This window comes from Ictalurus punctatus, chromosome 1 (assembly GCF_001660625.3).
Source record: "Ictalurus punctatus breed USDA103 chromosome 1, Coco_2.0, whole genome shotgun sequence".
NCBI classification, from domain to species: domain Eukaryota; kingdom Metazoa; phylum Chordata; class Actinopteri; order Siluriformes; family Ictaluridae; genus Ictalurus; species Ictalurus punctatus.
In genome coordinates, this window is record NC_030416.2 from 34,429,808 (window position 1) to 34,454,067 (window position 24,260).

The following is a 24,260-nucleotide window of genomic DNA, read 5'->3' on the forward strand; positions in this document are numbered from 1 at the left end:
TGTAGCGCTTCCGTATCGCACGTAAAAAAAAAAAATAAAGGTCATCAATCAGCAGGGCCCGCATCCGGTGAGCTTCCAGACAGCTGCGCTTCTGTTTGTCTCCTCCATCCGAATCTGATCTATGTGTAATTACTCTGAAATGGAAAATAAGCTTGGCTCGTATCCACGCCAGCCCTCGGCCCTCGTGCTGCACAATTTCACAAGCTTCACGAGCTAGGTCAGCAGATGTTGTGCGTCCTACAGCTTCACGTCGGCGTTCTCGTTCTTTCTTTTCTTTTTCTCTCTCTCGGTACGAGAATCGATTCTACTTGATTTAAACCACCTTACCAGCAGCTTCCTTGCTCTCTTTCCCTGCCAAAAACAAACTCAGGCATTGCTTTGCCTGGCAGCAATTTCTCTCAAACATTAGAGAGTTTAAATCATTTAGTATAATTACAAAAAAATTTAATGAGGCTGCCTGTTCCATACGCAGTCAGACAGAGTTCGGTGTTCTTCGTGTCCTTAGTTTCCCTCAACAGAAAGTCCTGCCCAGTCCTGATCTCGTCCTTTTCCGATACCCCTTTACATTATCGTATTCATCGCGTAGTTATGATTTCCCATGTCTCACAGAATACAATATATTTTGATTATTTAATAACGGAGATACAGCTAGTTTGTTTTGGGGTTCCAGGTTTGGTTTTCTAAAAACCAGAAGCTACCACGGCATAGCCTTGGACGGCGTAGCATGACGAGACAGCCATAGATGGAGAAATCTACGGTTATAGGAGCTTGGGGGTATAATCTGACATGGAGAAGACACGTCATCGCACATTCTTTTATAGAATTCAGCCAAGATTTTATTGGGATCTCATACGGCGTGACAATCTTAATACTGTAGATCTTTTACACTACATTCTCTTCAAATCCCAATGGAGTACTATAGTGCCTGCTCTGGGTGGTTCGGGCCAGGGCCACTGCTCATTTTCCCCACAAGGGTGAAATGAATTCAGTGAAGGATCTAAAATACAACAAAAGGTGTGCACATCCAACGCACCCTAATTAGGCTCAGGTGCAGGACGACAAATATAACAATACGGGGAAAAAAGAAGCGTGATGTCCGCACACTGAATTTACAACTCCGAACAAGTTTTTTTTTTGACAATACCCATATGGAACAAAATACGACTCTTTATAGAAGCGGGTAATCACCTTAATTAGACTCACACTCCAAAACGTTTGCGTGTATTTCCTCACGTGTAAGTCGCTTTGGATAAAAGCGTCTGCTAAATGAATAAATGTAAATGTAAATGTGACAATCAATTCAAATCATGTGACACACACACACAAACACACACACACACATAAAATAAAGATTATAGCAATAAACAAACCAATCCACATAAGGGTAAACTCTGCAAGAATATGATATTAAATATTTCACTCTCTTACTTGTAAGCTATAATATATCACAACGCAGTATAAAAAAATATAACACTGATTACGTTTACATAGACAGCAGTAATCTAATTATTGACCTTATTCAATAAGACAATATTCTGATTAAGGTGTTTACATGAGTCGCTTTTAGAAAACTCCTTTCATGTTCCTAGACGTAGACGGTTTAACGTCACACGTCATTACGTCGCCGCGTCACGCCGTCCGACGTTCCCTCCTGAATTTCACGCATCGACATACAGTTCGTCTCCGTTATGGGACCGTATACAGTTCTGGGTGGTTTTATTTTTATGTGGTTTTAATTATTCGTCGTGCTGTACGTGCATATAGACGACTGCATGAAGCCGTGGGCTGCGTCCCAAACCGCGTACTTACCGTCTATATAGTAGCCGAGATACATGTAGTTCTCCTACTATATAGCAGGTAAGTACGCGGTTTGGGACGCAGCCGTGCTCTCTTGTTCGCCGTCAAACGGTCGAGCGCTGCCGTGTGTGATCGTGTCCTGTCGCACAATGCGGTGAAAACCCTCACACGACGTTAATAGTGTGATTAAGGCGTGTACATGTCTGTTATACACGTCGATAACGCGACTAAAACAGTTATACTCCACACATCTTAATTCCATCTGTGTTTACTTCGAGTATGACTTTAATCGGACTAAGATCATCAATAATCGCTGTTTACATGCTAGTGTCTTAATCAGAGTATCGTCTTAATCGGGTTCATATCGGATTATTGTTGTCCGTGTAAACGTACTGAATATCTTTATTATTAAAAACGAGACATTTTGCCTGATGAAGACCTGACGGTCGAAGCGTTGCACTTTCAATAAAAAGTGGTTTGGAGCTGTAAATTCAGTGTGCGGACATCACGCTTCGTTTTTTTCCATACTGAAACGAATACAGTGACATTTATTCACGTAGCATATTACGCTATTACCTATTAACATTTAAAAACCAGCGTTCTGTAAGATTATTTCCCAGTGTTTTTGTCTTAGATGGTCGCTCAGGCTCGATAAAAATTCTGAAAGTAATCCAGCGCCATCCAATGATGTTTGTGTACGCAACTGCATATGGCACATGAGTCACGTTTCATTCTTTTTTACAGAGCATGTTTTGTTTAGTTAATACATTACCTAACAAACATGTACGAGCATGTACTTAAGGTGGTCGTTATTCACGCATGATTCGACGTGATAAGACTCACGTCGTAGCTAACGTTAGCTCTTAATTAGTTCGTGATGAGTACCAAACCACGATGAACTTTTACTTTCACACTATCCGTCGTTACCCACATGAGGACGGGTTTCCTTCTGAGTCCGGTTCCTCTCAAGGTTTCTTCCTCATATCATCTTAGGGAGTTTTCCCTCGCCACAGTCGCCACCGGCTCGCTCAATCGGCATAAATTCACACACTTATATATTTCTGTAAAGCTGCTTTGAGACCAGGTCCGTTGTAAAAAGCGCTATACGAATGAAATTGAATTGAATTGAATTGTACATGCCTTAACTCACCTCATGATTAGGACATATTTAAGTAAGTAGTAATTCAGGTACTAGTGCGTGATTATTCATGTACTGTTATTGTAAAGAAATCATGTCGTGTGCATTAGGGTTAACGGTAAGCAGCCGGGGAGCTAAATGAAGTAGCATCTAGAAAGCTAGCTGTTTAGCGTTAGCCACGTAAGTTAGTGAATTGCGTAGCAGTAACGTAGCTATGCATTTGCACATGCGACAGACCGACGTCCCGTCCGGGTTTCATTCCCGCCATGAACCATGCGGATGAATGAATGAACGAATGAAAGAATTTGTCCTCGGTCCAGTGCTCTTCTCCGGAACTCCGTTAGAGTTCAGCGCCTGCACAAATAGAGTTGGGCTTTATGCAAAAATCGATTCAACTTGATTTAAAACTGAACAGATAATAGAATATTGACTCTGGAAAACAAAAACAGTGATCAATACTAAACAGCGAACCTGATAAGAGAAATTTACTTGATTAGTTTGTCCTTCACTACGTTTCCAGTCATTCGGGAAATCATTAACTGTTCAGTGCGCGGTAAAGATGTTAGCCTAGCACTAATTGCAGATTCTCCCTGCTGATTTTTTCAGCCAGGGAGAGGAAAACTCTCAGTCTGCCATGTTCCTGTGCCACAGGGGGTGTGCGTGTATGTGTGTATATATATGTGTGCGTGTTTGTGTGTGTGTGTGTGTGTGTGTGTGTGTGTTCAAATACAGATAGCAGCAAACGTAGGCGGCGACAGTGTCTTTCAGGGCTGTAAAAACTTGAATATCTGCAAACAAAGAGCCGTTAGAAACCACCTGGAGGTCGTTTCGAGTCGGACGTCTCCCAGAAGGCGCGATGGAAAAATAAAAGCGTTTAAACTCGCAGAAGAGAACAATAGCACTATTTTCCACCCACGATCCCTTTCATTTTTACTCACTTATTTATTTAATTGCTTGTTTTTTACAGCATGAAAAAAAAAAAAAAAAAAAAAAAAAAACAAGCAACAGATGCACGGTGTAAATGCACGGACGCCCGTTGTCGAGCCTGCGTGTGAACTCGTAAGGGGGATTTCTGAATTCGTTCAAAAGGAAAGGAACACCGTGAATCGTGCGAGTACGAGCACTGATTTTGTGCCGTTTTGTTTATTTATACCATTTGAAACACTCTAAAATATGAAATGTGAAGCAAACCCATGCAGAACTGAGAGACGGAGACGGTAACCCTGGACGAGCCCTGGAACGATCCAGATAGCGTCTCGTTGAAACAACCAAAATATGCATCACTCTAATTACTTGTAGCACACCACATATTTATGTTTGGCAATCAATACTAGCACTTAATGACTCAGAGTGTGTCTGCTTTTAATAAAGCGCTCGTTTAGTGTCGCGTTAGGAACCGAGAGCGAGAAGTTAATAAGTTCCACAGATATTTAGCTTTCCTCATTTAATCGCTCTTCTGTTTCATTTTGTTTGGTTTGTAGCCATAAGAGTGATTAAACTATAATGAAATATGAGAAGCTCCAGGGGTTCGAAAACTTTTCTGTTTGATAGTCATCGTATTTGTATCATTTGGCTCAATCAATGCAGAGCTAATAGTTCTATGAATTCTAAAACATTCAGTAACTGGGAGTTGTTTCATTTATTTTGGTGTATAATAAGGTATATCAGTCGCAGTAAATGACCTCAGAAATTCCGAATCAGTGGAGAAACTACCGTCACGGTTTTCCGCCTTTGTGTTGTGGTTCCCATGGTGATGAAACCCATTGCACTGATGTTTGTTTTGATTTCCGATCTAGTCCTGTCCGCGGCCCGGCCCTGCCCTGCCGCTGTCTCGTTACCTGATCGTGTTCACCTGTCCTGTGTGAAATTCTGATTAATCTTCTCTATTTATACCCTGTTGTGTCAAAGTCTTAACCCACAATGCAGTTTAACTACCTGTTGATAGTCATGCACTGGGATTTAGCCCTCACTTCATCTCTACCTGCAGAGAGCGCTGCAGCGGCACTTTAATTCTTTAGTCTGTCCAGCTCTTTCACTTCCTCATCTGTACCCTCTGCTCAAACAGATCAACTTCCAAAGCTTCAGCTTTCATGCTCGTCATCTCGTGCATCACTGACTCGACATCGGATAGCTGCATTGCATTCTGGTACTCCAGTGATTGCACCAGTGTCTCCACTAACTCAACCCTGGATGTATGATTCATATGATACGGTTGGAAAGGCGAAAAGAAGGAGCTAACAGTGAAACCTGATTATGACTCATGGATGAAATTGTTGGAATTTTTTTTCCTCTTGGAAGAATAACAGAACTGCAGCCCCGAACAACCAACTAGCATCAGAATAACCAATCAAAAATATTTCGGTATACCTATATTTGTGTTTTAGGGTGGAGATATTTTCGGAATTGTCATTTCGATCGATTATGCAAACACGCAAACATTTGTCAACAACGATGAGCTTGATAAGTAAGTATAGCTTCTTGATTATCAGACGGTCACGTCAAGATTTTCTGGGCGTGGCGGGGGGGGTGGGGGGGGGGGGTTGTTATCAAAACGACTGATTTCGTGACGTATTTTTTATCATTAGGATACCGCACTTACCATATTATGTATGATGTTAGATATACAATAGGCATACATGACACAGAAAATAAATAAAAGATGCACAAGGCTTGTTTACCGAATTCTGACACACATGCCGGGCCACTTTTAAACAACTGGGACGACAACATAGAATAAGCATAGAGAATTTCCCCACCTGACCTATGTGAACACGTACAAATAGCAGGTGTAGTGATTCATACATAGATTCTGTATGCGACTTCAATTCACACAGCATCAATATCTCAGATGCTCACCCCTATAAAGCAAAAAGACAGGTGACATTACGATCACGTTAAAACTACAATCAACGTTCTTTATTTTATCTGAGAACCCCTAGGGGGATGAAGTTATTTTAAAGATCAACAGCAGATTATACAAGATTCCTCATGTCGACCAATCCAATCCAATCCAATCCCCAAGCAAATTTCTTAGAGGATGGAATCCTGTCCAGTGGAGCATGTTGGGTTTTTTTTTTTGTTGTTTTTTTTGTCAGTACGAAATAAAAACACAAGTAGAACGAGATCTCCTTTGATTTTTGGTGTTCTTTTACTAGCTAGTGTTGTATAGATAAGTGTGTTTGGGTCAGATAAATGAGCATGATGATGCATTTTGACAGCGTGTCAGTCTGATAGGTCATAATGATGCCACGGCGCAGCACATAACCGATATCTTCTGGAAAACTGACTGGTAAAGCGACAATACTTTCGTCTACGCTATGACATGATCAAATACTGCAATTATATAACTTTTCAGATAACATTAAAGATCTCTCTCTTTTTTTTTTTTTCTTCCGTTTTTACATGTCCCGGAAATGTAGCCATGTACTCCCAGAAATTTTGACTGTACTATAGTTTGGGCTGAAATCCTTTTAATAATAATAATAATAATAATAATAATAATAATAATAATAATAATAAAGGCGAGCTCACGTGTTTAAAGACACTGGTCTAAACCTGTCACGTAGTGCACGTGATGGAGGTTAAGGACGGATGCAAAAGCAGATACGAGCTTGATCACAGAAAGGCAGACAAATCCAAATCCTGAAACAAAAGAAACAGGCAATGGGTCAGGCGATCTGCAAACGGGCATAAAACAGGTAAGGCAAAACATGTAAGGAGAAACACGGTCAAAAACTATTAAACGAAACACAGGGAGCAAAGTCTCGGTACGGTACTAACACTCACACGATACTTCGCCCGAACGATGAGACACGAGGGGTTTAAATACTAAACCTAATCAGGGGTGAAACACAAAACAGCTGAGAACAATGATATCTAAGGGAAACACCCGATGACAGTACAGGTGCAGAGACAAGATATAAACCATAACAAAACACACGTGTCAAAAGCAAACAAAGTCAACGTCGCCGAAAAACTCGGAAGCGCGCTCGCGCGTCGAGGTCGCGCTTCGGGTTTTAGAGCGTGCTGAATGCTCCGGCACGAGGGGAAATCCTGACAAAACCCAGTCTTGGACTCTTCTACTGAAGAAAAACCTTTGGCATCCTCAGAGCTGTGTAAAGAGGCAGCCGTAAAACTGACTTAATCAGGTGCATGAGCGGGCTCTGAAGCCGAGGGACTTTCCCTCCCTAAATACTGATCTAACTTTTACAATACAAAACTTTTTTAATGAAACTTCAAACTTCAAACATGTGCATTTGCCCAACAAATCAAACACAATTTAATATAAAAAAAAAAAGAAAAGGAAAAAAAGAATAAATGCAAGCCAGTGTTTCTATGGACACCATGAAAAAATGTCCAAATGCTATTTTGCATTTTGAATCAGAAATACTGCTCTTAATTGGATATAATGAATGTCCATACTTTATGCAGTGTCCTAATCCACTTGTATCATATCCCCTGACCTGAAGTGGTCTTTGGGTCTTATTTGAAGTGTGTAACACTATTTGATTGTGCTGTCTGAACACTCACTGCAGGGGTGCTGTCTGCCGTTCCCTCCAGCTTCTTAGATCTCTGAGCGGATATGACAGTCTCTTTGGGCTACACCCACATACGCACATATACACACACATGATATCTTAAATAACCTTTAAAATTCAACAGTATACATTTCAGACTCCCGCTACATCCAGTATCACACTGATCTTTGCTCGTTTCTCTGGAAGACCACCCACATCTGTCCTGATTCAAGAGTCTCGGTTTCAGCCTGTTCTTCTTTATAACATGTTTTCCCAACGGGCCATAGCGCCGTGTAAATTAGGGTCATTTACATACTTGGTTGTATTGTGTTATAGTAATGGAGACTATAGACTGTATGACAGCGACTCTGAATCGAGAGAGCCTCCTATAGGTGCTGATTAAATCTATCATGAAGGAGGGAATAATAGCTGTCTCTCTCTTTGACACTCATTTGTCAGAAGAAAAGCAGGTGGGAACCCTGACCTGCTCATTAGGGACGGTCTTGTCCTTGAGTAAATGAGCAGCACCATCAGTCTTTCCTCTTCACTCCAGCATCTTCATCACTATGCAGACACCGGAAGCTCCGTTTTTTTCTCTCAGGCTTTGTGTTATTCAAGTTTTGTGTGCGTAAACTTGATAACCAGTATGAAAACGGGTGGAAGATGTGCCTACATGTTTTGTGCATCTGATGTAATGAATATGCAATTCGAGGATCTTCTACTTGAAAATGCAGGACGGTCGATGCAAATTCCCAAATTTCACCGTCTGGGAATTAATAAACTATTATCTTAATTTCCTCTTTGATGACAAATTTAAAAAAAAAAAAAAAAAAGAAGATCTATCTTAATCGGTTAATTAAGCACACACAGTGTGGATTCTAAATGGAGAAATTGCCTCAGGAATTTATGTGGTGTTCCAGCGAGTTTAAAAAAGCTACACTGAAAAAAAAAAAAATGATAATACATGGGTATTTAAATTAGGGGCAGAATTCCCACTTAACTAAAATATGTAGCTTTTACATATTGATATAATGTCCATGTTACGACAATAAATGAAGCTTGTAAATGCATGTATTTCTATTTAATATGTTTAACATAAACATGTCATTATTTACCGGTCTGCATATTTTTGCTTAAGTGGCAATCCTACCCAGGAAATTTAAAAATGTTTTTATTTTTTCAGTGCATATAACGTCTGGTTTCAAATGAGCTTACTGTCCTGATGCCAGTTGCACTAACCGAACATAAGAGTACGAACTACTGAACGTTTATTGCGAACTACTAAAAGGATGCACCAAATGACTGTCACATGTGTCAGGGACACTTCTCCACCACACCACCAGAGGGCAGATTTTCCCCTGAGACTTCCTCAGCTATCACATATTTCCTGTTCAGCAGCTATATATTGTAAAGCACATGGTTCATTGTGATAATTGCGACGCCCTGCTGTTAGTTTACTGACACGTACCGTAAATTCCGAGCCTTCTATATTGTTATCTCCTTTTCGTCTTTGACCCGTACTCTGTCTTTTGACTACTCTTTTGAAATTGTGCTTTATTTTTGGATTGTGAACCTTCTCGTTAACCCTCTCGCATATAGAGTCTCACACTCACCCCGAGTCATGTTTGTTACAGTTACATAGTTTCAGCATAGCTAGTTATAGCTAGTTATATCATTTGCTATTAATTCTCTCCGTCCACTGGCTTTTATCAATCAAACAAAAAAGTCTGAGAGATTTTGGCTTTTCAATATGCCCGTGTGTAGGAGAAGCCTTTATTTGTCACATATAGATTACAGCACAGTGAAATTCTTTTCTTCACATATCCCAGCTTGTTAGGAAGTTGAGGTCAGAGCAGAGGGTCAGCCAGGATACAGTGCCCCTGGAGCAGAGAAGGTTAAGGGCCTTTGTAGAAATGTGCAATATCAGCATTCTATTAATTGTCCACAGGGGGCAGTGGTGGCTTGATGGTTAATGCTCTGGGTTACTGATCAGAAGGTTGGGAGTTCAAGCTCCAGCACTGCCAAGCTGCCACTGTTGGGACCTTGAGCAAGGCCCTTAACCCTCTCTGCTCCAGGGGGCGCTGTATCATGACTGATGGTGCAAGCCATCCATCCATTTTCTATACTTCTTATCCTTTACGGTCGCGGGGAACCTGGAGCCTATCCCAGGGATCACCATGGACAGGGTGCCAATCCATTGCAGGGCACAATCTCATACACATTCACACACCCATTCATACACTACGGACTAATTTGGACACGCCAATCAGCCTTCAATGCACGTCTTTGGACTGGGGGAGGAAACTAGAAAACCCTGAGGAACACACAGGGTAGTGGTGGGAATCCTGGCAGTGTGAGGCGAACGTGCTAACCACTAAGCCACCGTCCATAGAGTCAAAATATAGAGAGAGAATGCTGGTCACATGATTGCGTTCTTTCATGAATCAAAAATACCAGGAATTTGAGTGTGAGTACTTTTCCATTCATGATGTTGGAGATTTTATCAAACAAACACCTAAAAAAAACCCACCATCAGAGACTGCAATCTTAGCTCTGCATTTCCCACCTTGCTGTACTTTGCTGTTTTTACTTTCGATTAAGGAATATCTTGTGTTAAACTTTCCTGCATTCAGTAGTGAACATCGACTATAATTTTTCATTTGGGTTCATGCCCTCACATCCTGCCGCATCTGCCTGCATGTTCCAGCTGCTCATTCTCGTTCCTTTTCCTGTTAAAACAATGCCCATAAAATGCTGGAGAATTGCAGAAGTTAGTTGTGTCTTGGGGTCAGAAAGTCTCCAAAACTACAATCTGAAGTCACCGACATCACCACAAGCTGTTTGGAAGGGTTTGAAGAAAAAAGCCTCTACTCTCATCCAAAAACAAACTCGAGCGTGTTCAGTGTGCCGACACTACTGGAACTTCAAACGGGACCGGGTTCTACGGTCAGATGAAACCAGAATAGAGCTTTTTGGTAATAAACACAGAGGTGGTTTTGGTACACAGAGAGGTAGCCGTATGGAAAAGTCCCTCATGCCCACGGTTAAATATGGAGGAGGATCTTTAATGTTTTGGGCTGTTTTTCTGCCAGAGGACCTGGACATTTTGTTAGGATACATGGTGTCATGGACTCCATCAAATATCAACAGATATTAAATGAAAACCTGACCGCCTCTGACAGAAAGATTCAAACGGGCCGTGGTCGGATCTTCCAGCAGGACAGTGATCCAAAACATCATCAAAATCAACACAGAAATGGTTTACTGCCCACAAAATCAAGGTCCTGCCATGACCATCCCAGTCCCCTGACCTGAACCCCATAGTAAACCTGTGGGGTGAACTGAAGAGGAGAGTCCACCAGCGTGGACCTCGAGATGTGAAGGATCTGGAGAGATTCTGTATGGAGGAACGCTCTCAGATCCCTCGCCATGTATTCTCCAACCTCATCAGGCGTTATAGGAGAAAACTCAGATCTGTTGCACACCTATATTTAAGATTTTTTTTTTTTGATAAACCTGTGTTGTGTTTGAAATTGTTTGATATCCATGACAGCAGAGTATTTTTGTAAATCTTTTGAACAAAACATCAAAAGGTTAAACAATAAAGACAATTTTCCACATCCTTCTGTGCTCACATTTACCAAGGGTGCCAATATTATTAGAGGGCACTGTATCATATAAAAAGCCTTTAAAAGGTTTTCTTTGTTTATGGTATGAACAGAACATACTATGTGTTCAATCCCCTTGGGTATTTCGTACTTACGAGTTGGGAAGTTGTAATTACGACATCAGGTGCATTCAAGTCACTCTGGTCGTTGCAAGATGGCGGTGAACCTTCTCTTAATTAACTACAAAAAATACATCAAGGTTGTTGTTTTTTTAACTCTACTTATAGAAAATGAAGAACAAAGAACGCGCATTAGGTCTGTTTTGCTTTTTTATGTTTTTAATCAATTTATGAAGCCACTGTGAACTTTACATATCATATCGTAACTGTCCGATGCTATCACATTTTGTGCAGGCAGTTAGCTTGTTTTATTGTAAACATTCAATTTCATCAAATTTACTGTCAGCGACAGACGATGCATCCATTGGTCCATGTTTTCTTACTGACACGCCCCCAACTCGGAGCTCAAAGTAAATCCCGTTCATTCGTGCCCAGCTCATAAATATGATCTTTCTGACATGACTCGAGCGCACCAATACACACGTGTGTTTCCGTTTCACGTTTCCATTTAACAAACTTCATTTAAATATTGTTTCCTCCACCTGCTTTTCATGGAAAGTCTTTTATAGTTATTCTTTGTAAATCAACTGCGTGTTCAATTTATCCGACAAATCAGCTTTAAATGCGATCTACGGATGGAAGAATACGCAGTGCAACAAACTACCGTTGTTACAGTGAACATAATTGAAAAAATGTCCATACTCTCACTTGCCTTTCCCTTCTATACTGTGCTAATGAAGCAGATGTTTATGAGCTGAATCAGCTGCAGGTGTATTAGCTCTGGGTATTCACAATACACCACGGCACAGAGGCGGCCCAGAGGCGCCTGAGGACTACGACTGAGAATCACCGCTTCACACAAGCCACACTGGAAGAAGGGGGGGGGGGAAAGTTTATTTCCTCAATTATCAGATTGAAAACTTTTTAAATGAGTTCTTAAACAAGAAGATAATCTCTTTGGGGGCTCTTTAAGCATTTCAGCTCCATGGATTCAGCTCATTTAAAAGTTTCTTTTCTAAGTTTAACCTTAGAGTGCACTCTCTACAGTCTGACCCTCACATGCTGCAATATCTATCTGTATTCCCCCTGACAGCTTCTGCTAGCATACTATCTCAGTTACAGTGGGCCAGATGTTCTCCCCACCCAAGACTACTTCACACAGGTTCCCAACGCCTTACATACACACCTTCTGTAAAGACTCGTCTTTAAAGTCGGAGCTGTTTTAGCATCGACGGAAACTTCTGAACATCCGCAGGATTAAGAGCAGAGAATAGGAAATAATCTTTCTCTGTTGATTTAGTAAGAAGACTCGATATAATACCATGATGGTCTGGGTGAGTTGCCTTCATTATTTATTTATTTATTTGTTTATTTTGGCTTTGAAATGAAGGCGGGAAACAAACAATAAATATTCCAAAAAGCTCTCATATTTGGCCATTGATTGTTTTTTCATCATTTCAGATTCATTTTAACATTTAATGAATTATAATAAACAGCCTGGATGTGTATCAGATATACTTACTGAGTAGCCAGAAGGGCAGATTACAGGGTAGATTGGCGATAGTGCCTGATGTACTGATAATTGTCATGTCCACCATGGACAGTTCCCTCCAGACCACCAGAGGGCAATATCGTTCATGTTTTTAAATTTCTTCTTTTGTTGCCTCGCTCACTTCCTGTCTTGGTGCGCACCTGTTTTGTGTTCCCACCGATTCGTTAACACTCTTTTGTCAACATACTTGCTGAGCATTGTGTCATTGTGATTAGTTTGCAGTTCTGTCACGGTTTCCTAGCCTTGCCTCATCTTGCCTTCGTCTAGTTCTTTACTTTCGAGGGAGAGTTTTGGTTCTCTCCCTGCCTTCACATGTTTTGTTAGCATTTCATTTAATAAAGTTTATCCGTTGTGCCCTGCGATGAACTGGCACCCTGTCCAGGGTGTACCCCGCCTTGTGCCCGATGCTCCCTGGGATAGACTCCAGGTTTCCCCGTGACTCTGAAAAGGAGTAAGCGGTAGAAGATGGGTGGATGGATGAAGGTTTATCGGCACTTGTATCCGACTCCCCGGGAGTTGTCACGTTAATATGGATCACTATGTGTCAGAAATGTAGTTAAAGTAGGGATTTGGATCAAATGATTTCACTGTAATCGCGCTGCACTGATTCTCATCACTTAGTTTGTTGAATCATATTTTATTATCTTCTACCTGATATAGTGAGAAACAGAACTAACCAATCAGGCCAATGCTAGCCAGCTCGGTACACTCAGTGTAAGCAGGGTAAAAATCAAAGACACTAAAATGCATTCAACGTAATACAAATTTCGATCCAAAGGTTTATAAACTTCTCTACATTCACACAGCAACACGCTGCAACCACCGCACGTGTGGAGAGAAGTTTTTTTCTGGGAATTAAGACCGAACGAACCAACACTATAAGGTGAGGTTAGGGCCAACTGTATCATCACAGTCAGAGTACAAATACAGTGACAATGAAATGCAATTAACATCCAACCAGCAGTGCAAATAGCAAATAAGTTCGATGACGTAAATAAGGTTATGGTGCAGTAAGTTAAGATAACAGTGTATAGGTAAACAGTATGATGCGTACCAGTAATGCGAACGGCAATGGTGCAGTAAGTGGAGACAGTCAGTATACAGGTAAAGGTACTGTAAACAGTATAATTCCTCATATCCTCACCATGGAGATTACAGTAATCCCTGGCTAAGCGCCCACTACAGGTACGTACTTTAAACAACAAACAATGAAACGAGCATATTCCACAGTATTCCCAGGTGCTGCAATTTGATCATATTTCAATCGTCCAAAATTTATTTCTGCATATGTTGATCTCATTCTCAGCATATCATTTAGGAAAACACAACAAGGCTCCAGAGTTACACAACTTAACTTTACCAGGGAATAGTCTGTGCCTATATTTTCAGCAGAATATACCGCACATTTGTATTTATAGAAATTTGATTTCTAGAGTGAGACTGTGTGAGATTGTGTGGGGAATTGGTAGAAACAATAAAAATGAGTCAATGTTTGCTCTTTATATATATATTATATATATATATAATTAAAAATGAAGGAATTTATATCCTATTTGAGTTTGTTTTTCGAATTTTATTTCAAAATGAACGAATGAAGGAAAACCACATAAAAGGACGAATTATATATTTGGAGTGGTTTCCAGACTGTGCATTTTCTGTGTAATCTCATTTCAATGTGTCTTAATAACATAATATAAAAATAACAACAGCACACAGGGCAAAGAACATGAAGCAGGCTTTATCTAATATATTTTGTGTTTACTTACCAGGCTTTGGAAAAAAAAAAAGTTTATATATATATATATATATATATATATATATATATATATATATATATATATATATATATATATATATATATATATATATGCTAGCATATAACTGAACATGAAAATAGCAAACTTGTTTCACTCATTTCCTGTCTCTCCTCTATGCTCACAAGCATTCACATGAGAGTCTGGTCCATTTTCGTTGATACATGAGGCCAAGAACCGCCTACGTTCACAGTTTGTCACGGCAGACCATCAACCAAAACCCTTCCCAGAGCAAAAACAAAAAAAAAAAAAACCCTGAAATGATCTCATTAAAACTCTTTCAAATTTTTGAAGGTGGATTTCCAGTCCAGTGGTTATATCTTCTTAGATTTTGCTGCTGGAACCCGGCATGATGGAAGTGTCCATCATGTACATTGAATCCAGTCAGACTGCAACCTTTAAGATCCTGAAGCTTATGTCCTGAAAAGTGTACAACTTGGATCAGACACTTTGCAGCTTGTGGGTGGTGCATCTGAGGCTGAAAATACCCCACCTCCAACTCCAAATACCATTAAATACCATTTAATGATTGCGCTGCGTTCTTTTGTGTTGAAACTTAGGAACATACTGTACACCTTTGACTAGGAAACATACAGTGGAACAGTCACCTCAGTCATTATTTCAATTATTTCAACATTATTTCAGATTGCACACACAAAACTTAGCTTTAATTGGGATCTAAGTAAATCCCAGAGTCTGCTATTAAACTCATGGAAGAAAAAATAATAACCACTAAATGAGTTTCAGCGCAGATAAATTACAGTGGAAATGGTTTTGTTTTGAGAAAACCATTTCACCCTTACATTGTCTTTATAAAAGCATTAACATCTATGTGCTAGCTAGCTAAATTTTCAGTTTCAGATATTAGGTAGCTATGTTAGCTGACGCAGCTAAAGTATTCCTAGCATAGGTTACAGGAAACCTGATATAAGACAATAATAGACGTCTGCCAGGCAGTAAGGGACGAGTATTTTCCACACAGTAAAATCCACAGTGTTGAATTAACACCTACAGTGTTTATTCATGTAGATTTGGACACAAATGAAGACTGAAAGATTCTAGGTGTTATTTCAACACTGGGGATTTTGCTGTGCATGGTGTAAAAATGTTTTCATTTAATAAAGCTATTTTTTTTTCATTAGATGCTTCATTTTCTGGAGAGAGAAAGGGAGAGAGAGAGAGTGTGTGTGTGTGTGTGTGTGTGTGTGTGTGTGTGTGTGTGTGTGTGTGTGTGTTTTGTGTGTTTGTGCACAGTTGGAGTGTGGGTGGCTGATGATTAGTGATGGGAAGTTCGGATCATTTTACTGACTCCTGATCTTTGAATCTGGTTCAGCTAAAATGAACGAATCTTTTTTCGAGTCATTTCGTTCATTTCGTTAATTTCAGCAGAATCTAATTGAAATGTTACATGTTAAATTCCCCGAAACATCTAGTATTTACGCAAATGTTGATCACGTTTGGAATAAAAAAAATAAACTATAGGCTAATGCAACCAAGGCTGAATTATGAGAAACAGAAATGATTCATTAATAGCTTAGTATTAGCTTAGTCTTCAGGCTAGGCAGTTTGTTAGTTCACCTCACGTCCCGATCCGAGTCGTTCTTTATTTTGTCACGTCACATTTGTCACATCAGTTCCCCGGAACCAGAAATGATTCGTTCACCTCTCGTGTCTTCGGGTACGAGTCGTTCGTTCATCCGGGGATCGCCCCATAGGCTGAATGTAGTGGAGCTGTGACGTGATGAACGAACGACTCGAACCCGAAGACTCGAGACGTGAACGAATCATTTCTGTTCAGAACCTATGGGGATGTTGCAGTGCATGCACGGACAAAAATGAACGAATCACTCTCTGAGACAACTCGTTGTTTCCGAGTCATGTTAAGGACTCGTTCAAAATGAACGAATCGTCCATGAATGACACATACTCTAAAAGAGAGAGCACTGCTAAAAGGTGGAGGTTGTAACACATTTCATGCTTTTAGAGAAGTCGAAAGTAAACACTTTGGCCCATTTATTTCTTATTTCACATTACATATGAGGAATCGTCTTTTTTTTTCTTTTTTTTTTTAAAGCTTTCTCTTTAGCTAATTAAGAGATTTGATGAATGAAACAAATAATGAAATAGAAAAAAGAAATAATACAGAGTGTCCCACTCTGCTGTAGATTTAATGCTCATCTACAGTCATGGTTTATTGTGTTGTTGAAATTCTTTTGCTCTTCCATGATGTGAGATTTGGATCTCAGGGTTCTGTCTATGTTCAGGTATGCCTTTATCTTCAATCTAACATACCTCCTAGTGTGTGTGTGTGTGTGTGTGTATGTGTGTGTGTGTGAGAGAGAGAGAGAGAGAGAGAGAGAGAGAGAGAGAGATGTTTCAATGGAGAGAATAGCAGTGAGATCTAAGTCATGTGATCACATTTTCATTTCTTTTTCCTCTGGACAATAAAGAGACGCAGAACGTGTTTGTATAATGACGAGTAGCGCAGTAAGCTCCTTAGATCCTTATGTTGTGGTGTGTGTGTATGTGTATGTGTGTGTGGGTGTGTGGGTGCGTGTGTGTGCATGAAATATTTGATTCACGCAGCAAGGTAAAGGTCTGTATTTTAGATTGCTTTTTTAAAAATGAATAGTCAAGGTGTACAGGGATTTTCTCGGTACAACTGCTAGCATCTAAGATGAAAGCTAAACCTATACGATACACAAGTGTAAAAATGTCAATGACAAATAAAGATACGTGTATTTGTTCGAATACAAAGCTGCATTAATAACCGTTCTGTGTAATGGCTCATAAAAATAGCATGTGCCCTTGAGCTCCTTATGTAAATATGCATATGGGAGTAGAGATGTAGCTCTGTATATAATAAGAGAGATGCTGGGTGGGTGGGAGGGAGGGGACTAAAAGGAGTTATTATTTGTATTTATATGTTAAGAGAACAGTAATAGTCCTCAGTCTCAGAAGTAGGCAATTCAATTAAAATGAACTGCAAGTTAAGTTTCTTACCAGGTTCTTTTCTAATTTTAAGACCAAGCTCCATGATTCCATATTTTGTGTTCTACCAAAGCAGTGTTGAATTCCTGTTTCTGATTGGTCAGAATCTTCTATAACAGCAGCTGGAAATCACAGGTTTATATTCATGAGAACATTCTAATACATTATCGATGCTTGTGCGGGAGACAAGAAACAAAACAAATAATTGCCGATATGGAGAAGTTTTCTGTATGGAGAGTTTTGACATTTATGGAAGGAGTCTCCAGTTGTAGGGTGATAACATCACCCCGCCTTATTGCTGATTATTTTCCTATAACAGCATGGTACACCCCCAAGTGTGTACCATTTTCCCTTTTTCCACATGCAACGAAATTAGAGCCAGAGAGTTCTCACAGGGACAGGTTTAGCCTTAACATGGAGGAAGACGTCGTGATGATCACTTCAGAATAGACCGCAGCCCTTAATGAAATCTCTCCTCAGTAATATGTGTCCCAGCTGAGCTCCCATCATCTTATCGTACCTTGGAGCAGATGATCATCTTGCACTCTGGCCACATTAAACTTGCTAATGGAGAAGTGAAAGCAACGTCTGCCCTGGACACATCAGAAACATCCCGGTGCTGCTGTAAGGCCTCAGATTATCTGATCTGGCTTTTCTCCAAAAAGGCTTTCTTCTGGACACCATAGGCCAGATGGGCCTGATTATTGGCCTGATCCAGTTTCACCTCAGAGCTTCAGAGGTTGAGAGGAGCTTGTGCCACCAATATCTTTCCAAAGATTTATGAACTAGATAAATGTTTTACTTGGATGGTGTGGAATTAACCGTTTCGATGTCTAGTGTAAACAAGAGTTGAATATTTGAGTCTTTTCATTGAGTCTTCTCATAGGGGCGGCTGTGGATCAGGTGGTAGAGCGGGTTGTCCACTAATCGTAGGGTTGGCGGTTCGATTCCCGGCCCTCATGACTCCACATACCGAAGTGTCCTTGGGCAAGTCACTGAACCCCAAGTTGCTCCCAATGGCAAGTTAGTGCCTTGCATGGCAGCTCTGCTACCATTGGTGTGTGTGTGTGTGTGTGTGAGAATGGGTGAATGACACACAGTGTAAAGCGCTTTGGATAAAAGCGTTATATAAGTGCAGGCCATTATACCAAGTCAGGTCTTGGTCTTTTCTGTTAAATGATTCAGTTTGATAATTGTTGCAATTTTGTGTTATTGTATGTCCACTTTTTCATGGTGTAAAGGAGAGGAAGAGTCCAGGCCCTGATGGCATTGGAGGTCGCATTCTTAAAAATTGTGCTGAATAATTAACAGTTCTTTTTTTGTTTTGTCTTTAAATCGTTACCCGACCAACTTAGGGTCTCTTTGCCTCTGGAAGGATTCCATGATCGTACTTGTGTCAAAGACTAATATTCCGACGTGATTAAATGATTACAGGCCTGTAGCGTTTCCCTCCTTGGTTATTAAATCATTTGAGAAGATTGTGAAGGACACACATGAATACACTGCATGCAAACTTGGACCCGTTCCAATTTGCCTATAGGCCAGGTAGGGGTGTGGACGATGCGACTGGCACCCTAGTAAATATGATTCTGTCGCACCTTGAGGGTGCAAAGACTTTGGTAAGATTCGTTTTTTATTGTTTTTTCCTCAGCTTTTAATTGTGTCCAGCCTCATATTTTAACAGGAATGTTAGGAAGTATCCACAATGTTGATCCTGGCTTGATTTGTTGGCTGGTGGACTTCACAACGTGTGAAGGTTAAGGCTGTCAGATTTTGTTTTTTCCTCCTCCAGGTCCCCAGGGGTGTGTCCTTTAACCTCTTTTATTTGCTCTGGACATTAATGAGTGCCAAAGACAATCTGAGAGATGTCATATCATCAAGTTTGCCGCTGATTCGGTGGTCGTGTCTGTCCTCGGCAGTGATCATCCTAAACATGCTCATGATTCACTGACTGGTGCAAGTCATCCTTTTTGGACATTAATGTGTCTAAAACTAAAGAGCTGACGATAGATTTTAAGAAGAATCCTACAGTCATCTCCCCTGTCATGATCAAAGACCAGGCAATTGAGGTTGTTCAGCAATATAAATATCTTTGTACTGAAATTGATGATAAGTTGACCTTTGAGTCTCAGGTGGCTGCTGTGTGCAGGAAAGCCCACCAGCGCATGTACTTTTATCACAAGCTTCAAAGTTTTAATGTTGATAATACTTTTATGGAGATGTTTTACTTTCATTTTATTGAATCTGTCCTCACGTTTTCTTTTATTAGTTGGTTTGGGTCACTCAATCTCAAGAACAACAATAGACTGCAGAGCATCGTTAAGGTGCGCAGCAAAACTGCAGGTACGACCTTCAATGATTTAACTCATTTGTACAAGGTCAGGACATTGAAGAAGGCTCAGTCAGTTCTGCCTGATTCCAGCCATCACCTGTCTCAGGATTTTAAGTTGCTTCCATCTGGCCGTCAATACAATCTGCCAACATGTAGGACAAATAGATTTAAAAACTCTTTTGTCCCAGCGGCCATTGGTTGTCTACATAATTTAACCTGTCTTTTACATCGTAATTACCGCAATGCTTTCTTGTTTGTTTGATTGTCGTTTGTTTTGTTTCTTTTTATTATTGTTAGTCTAAGGGCTGTGTGTGGTTACTGCTGACTGTACAACAATTTGCCCCTCGGGGACGATAAAGATTACCTTGACCCTTGAACACAGACTACTACAGCATGCACTGATATGTTGGAAACGTCTAGCCCAACAGGAATCACTTAACTCACTGACTCAACTGATTTATTAACTTGCTAGACTTGAGTGATTCACTGAACTCACTCGCTCATCTGACTGACGGAACTTGCTGACTCAAATGATGAACTGAACCCACTAAATCAGTTGACTCACTGAACTCACTAAAAAGAAAGCAGAGAGTGCTACACGGGTGTCTATACGTAGCCACTGGTGCTCATTGGATAATCTGGAGGTAAACATCAAGACAAAATACTCCAAGGCACTCACATGGTGAAGTAAAAACATGTAGATCCTATGGCGTTCCCTTAAAGTGATGAGTTGAATCCATCCCACGTTCAATAAGAGGTGGAAATAGATTTCTGAGAGAATGAGAGACTTTTTGGATTTATACATTTAAGGGGACTGAGTCTTCTGGAGTTAATGAAGACAAGTTAATTGATTTCTTACCATTTTTGCAGTGATTCATATTGTGTTGCTGTACATGTTCATTTTCATATTGTGTGCACTGCATAGTGACTCCCTGCTCAACATGTGCCCGTTCAAAGGTTCCATGAACACTGCTAGCCGGCAAGCTCAATCCTCTACCTATACCTGAACTCCCCTGGTCTCACCTTTCCATTGACTTCATTACCAACCTACCAGAGTCCCAAGGTAACACAACCATCTCAGTGTCTGCAGATCGGTTTTCCAAGTGGCTGCGCCTAATTCCTCTACTAACCATCCCGTCTGCCTGTACGACGGCCGAATTGCTGTTCCAGCACATACTCAGGTACTTTGGAATCCCAGAGGAGATCGTCAGTATTCGGGGACCGCAATTCACATCTCAGGTCTGGTCCAGTTTCATAGGGAAGATGGGTATCATTGTTAATATCACCTCAGGCTACCACCCTCAAGCGAATGGTCAAGTGGAACGAGCCAACCAAGGGATAGGACGGTTTCTCCAGACATTCTGTGCTTCAAACTCCGAAGACTGGTCCAGATTCCTCCTCTGGGCCGAGTACGCCCAGAACTCCCTATGTCACTCAGTCACACCCCGTTCCAGTGTGTTTTAGCCTACCTCTGTTCCCATGAAACTCCAACCTCATCTCTCTGCCTAGCCTTGTTTGTACTCTTTGCCTGATCGCCTGACCTCTGTCTGTTCATGTTTTTTTGGGTTTTTTTGCCTTAACCTTTGGACTTGTTGTTATTGGATTAAACTACCCAATCTGCACTTGCTTCCGTCTACGCCTCCATTTCATGACAAATTGCTAAGATGTCAATTTTCAATTATTATTATTATTTTTTTGCAGTGAGATTTTTACATATGCACAATCACCGAAAGAAGGATAAAATGCCATTTTACCAAAAGCCAAACAAAACAATAAACAATAAACATGTGATTCTTTAATCAGCCCAGTCTTAACCAAGAGATCTTTTTCTCGCCATTACTGAGTGAGCTGATGTGTTTATGAGAGTCGTGGCTACAATATCAGTAAATTCCGTTCAATTAGCTCCGGATGTTTATTTTTTGTTTGTTTGTTTGTTTGTTTTTTGCGGTTAGACTTTGAATGCATTGTGGGAAACGTGGTAGGTCAACTCATGAGCACTGTATCTATATCTCTACACGTTACAGCATTGTGTGCTGGTAATTCACACGTACGTATGGTATCTTTACAGATTACTCGCTATTTTATTTTATATAATAATGCAGAAACATGAATGTAACGACTTTTATAAAGAGTATGTACAGTATACAGTACAGTATATACAGTGGGGTCCAGATATCTAAGATCATATTGTGTGTTTTGGGGTTTTTTTTTTTCATTTACATTTGGAACTGAACAGAAGGCTTTAGGAAATGTTAACATTTAAAAGCTAGAGAAAGTCAATATCTTGAATATTTAACATTCAAGGTTCTGCCCTCTTTCTAGATCCCTATTTAAATGTAAGCAAATGTGTGGTATTAACTGCTTTGTACAAAAGGTCAGATGTTCCTCATGTCTAATCTCTTCTATTGAAGCGCGTGTTCCACAAACGTGTGGGCTGCCGTGCCAGCTCGAGTGCACACTGTCATTAAAGTAAAAACGCGGACCAAAAAAAAAATAATAATAATAATCGAATACACTGAAATTCATGTCAATATTTAAAAGATTATACTTTTCACTCAGGTTATTATCAGTAATATCACTGGGAATGAAAATCGTAGTTTTGAAAAAGAACGCCTTTTCACTACTGCTCTCAGACTTTTGGACCGCACTGTATATGTTTGGCGTGCGTAGACGTTAAGAATTATTACAACATACTGTATGTAGGAAGTCGTAAGAAACACTACATCTACTCTCACCAACTTCGCATGTGCGAACAAAGACGAATTTGCAGCCATGGAGCTAGATTAAATAAACGATGCTAGATTATCCCGGTCTGCTTGAACGGTCTTCCATTATGGTCATCCAGATGGATTGGTTTCACATTATTTAACATACTTAATTACAACCGTTTTCATTCTTCACTGGAGGCTAAATTAAGATATAAAAGTCGAGACAAAAACGACCTCACAAAAGAGAGACTGCAGCATTACAGCATGCTTCTATTAACAGACATTTTTAATTACAATTTTGCCTTTAAAGCCAATTAGTTCTGTTGGGTTTCGATTGGGTTTGTAATCAAAGCTGATGACGTCGTAGTGTGCAGCCAGACCACGATCCTCCAGATGAATCCTCCACACTCAGCCTTGTTCGCCACAACAGCCTTTTTCTTTAATGGCACACTTATTTTTTTTCCTGAGGTTTCTAGCTAATGGCAGTAATGCACAGAGAATTCTGCTGTGCCTACCATGTGTGTATGAGAGAGAGAGAGAGAGAGAGAGAGAGAGAGAGAGAGAGAGAGAGAGAGAGTCTAATGAATTTGACGACCCCAAAAATGGCTATAAAAGCCCTTTTTTCTTCTCTCGTCTGTTCCAGCTTCCATCGGCTCTCGCCAAACTGGCTGGCCTAAATATTTTGTCATTGTGATGCCGATTCCACCATTCAATTAAAACGAACTGCTGTGCATTACTTTAAATGGTCACTTTGAAGGGAAAAAGGCTTGCTTTTGTAATGAGTGTAATTCTATCAGAGCTCTACTGTCATTACAGACTCTTTTTTTTTTTTTTTTTTTTAGCTTTTGTGTCGTTACGAAGGCCGAAGTGAATTGTTTTGGCTTCTTTTCACTGTGAAATGAGCTGCAGGAATGTTTGAGCCGTGAAGAGTGATTCAGACTGACCCGCTCAGAGCACAAGCGAAAACCTCTTGCAAACACATGTTTTAGTTGGTGTATTTGAATTTTTTCATTTTTTTCCCCGTTGGAAAACTTGACCGTGTTTGACACTGTTTTGCAATCAGCTCTTCACACTTAGACTTCTTTTCGCTGCAGCTCTTATGGCAACATGCCAGACTGCTGAGAAGCCAATTTCCAAATGACTGCATGTTGCTGAGAAACTCATTCAGTGATGAATCTTAACAGGCTTTAAATGCCGTTTGGACTTCTAATTGAATTCTAGACTCAAAGAGATGTATTTTGCACTCGTAACTCCTAAGAAACCTCTTAAGGAAATATGTGGGCATTACTATACAGTGCCCTTTATTAATATTGGCACCCTTGGTAGATATGAGCAAAGAAGGCTGTGAAAAACGTGTCTTTCTTGTTTAACGTTTCGATCTTTTGTTTTAAAAAAAAAATCACAAAAATAGTCTGCTCTCGTGGAGATATCAATCGATTGCAGAGACAACACAGGTTTAACCGATGAAAAAATATCTGTTAGATATAGGTGTGCAACAATTATTGGAACTATGAATTCGTATGAGAAAAATATATTTGAAGTATATGCCCATTGATATTTTACATTGTTTTAGTTCAGCTGGGTGACTAGGAACAGGAAATTGTTCAACCATGACTTCCAGTTACACAAGGGTATAAATATGAGGCAACACATAGGCTAAATTCCCTTAGTCATTCATAACAAT

The 24,260-nt window shown here is 40.2% G+C and overlaps 1 protein-coding gene across 1 annotated transcript in view; it reads right to left on the reverse strand.

The window, feature by feature from the left end:
- Nucleotides 1–6,603: 6,603 nt before the first annotated feature.
- LOC128633724 (RNA-binding protein 25) overlaps nucleotides 6,604–24,260 on the reverse strand; it is a 47,826-nt gene continuing 30,169 nt past the window's right edge. The window contains exons 6-7 of the mRNA XM_053683362.1: nucleotides 7,466–7,534; nucleotides 6,604–6,612 (exon numbers count right to left, since the gene is read on the reverse strand). Of these exons, the coding sequence (XP_053539337.1) occupies nucleotides 6,604–6,612; nucleotides 7,466–7,534 (78 nt within the window). The remainder of the gene's footprint in view (nucleotides 6,613–7,465; nucleotides 7,535–24,260) is intronic.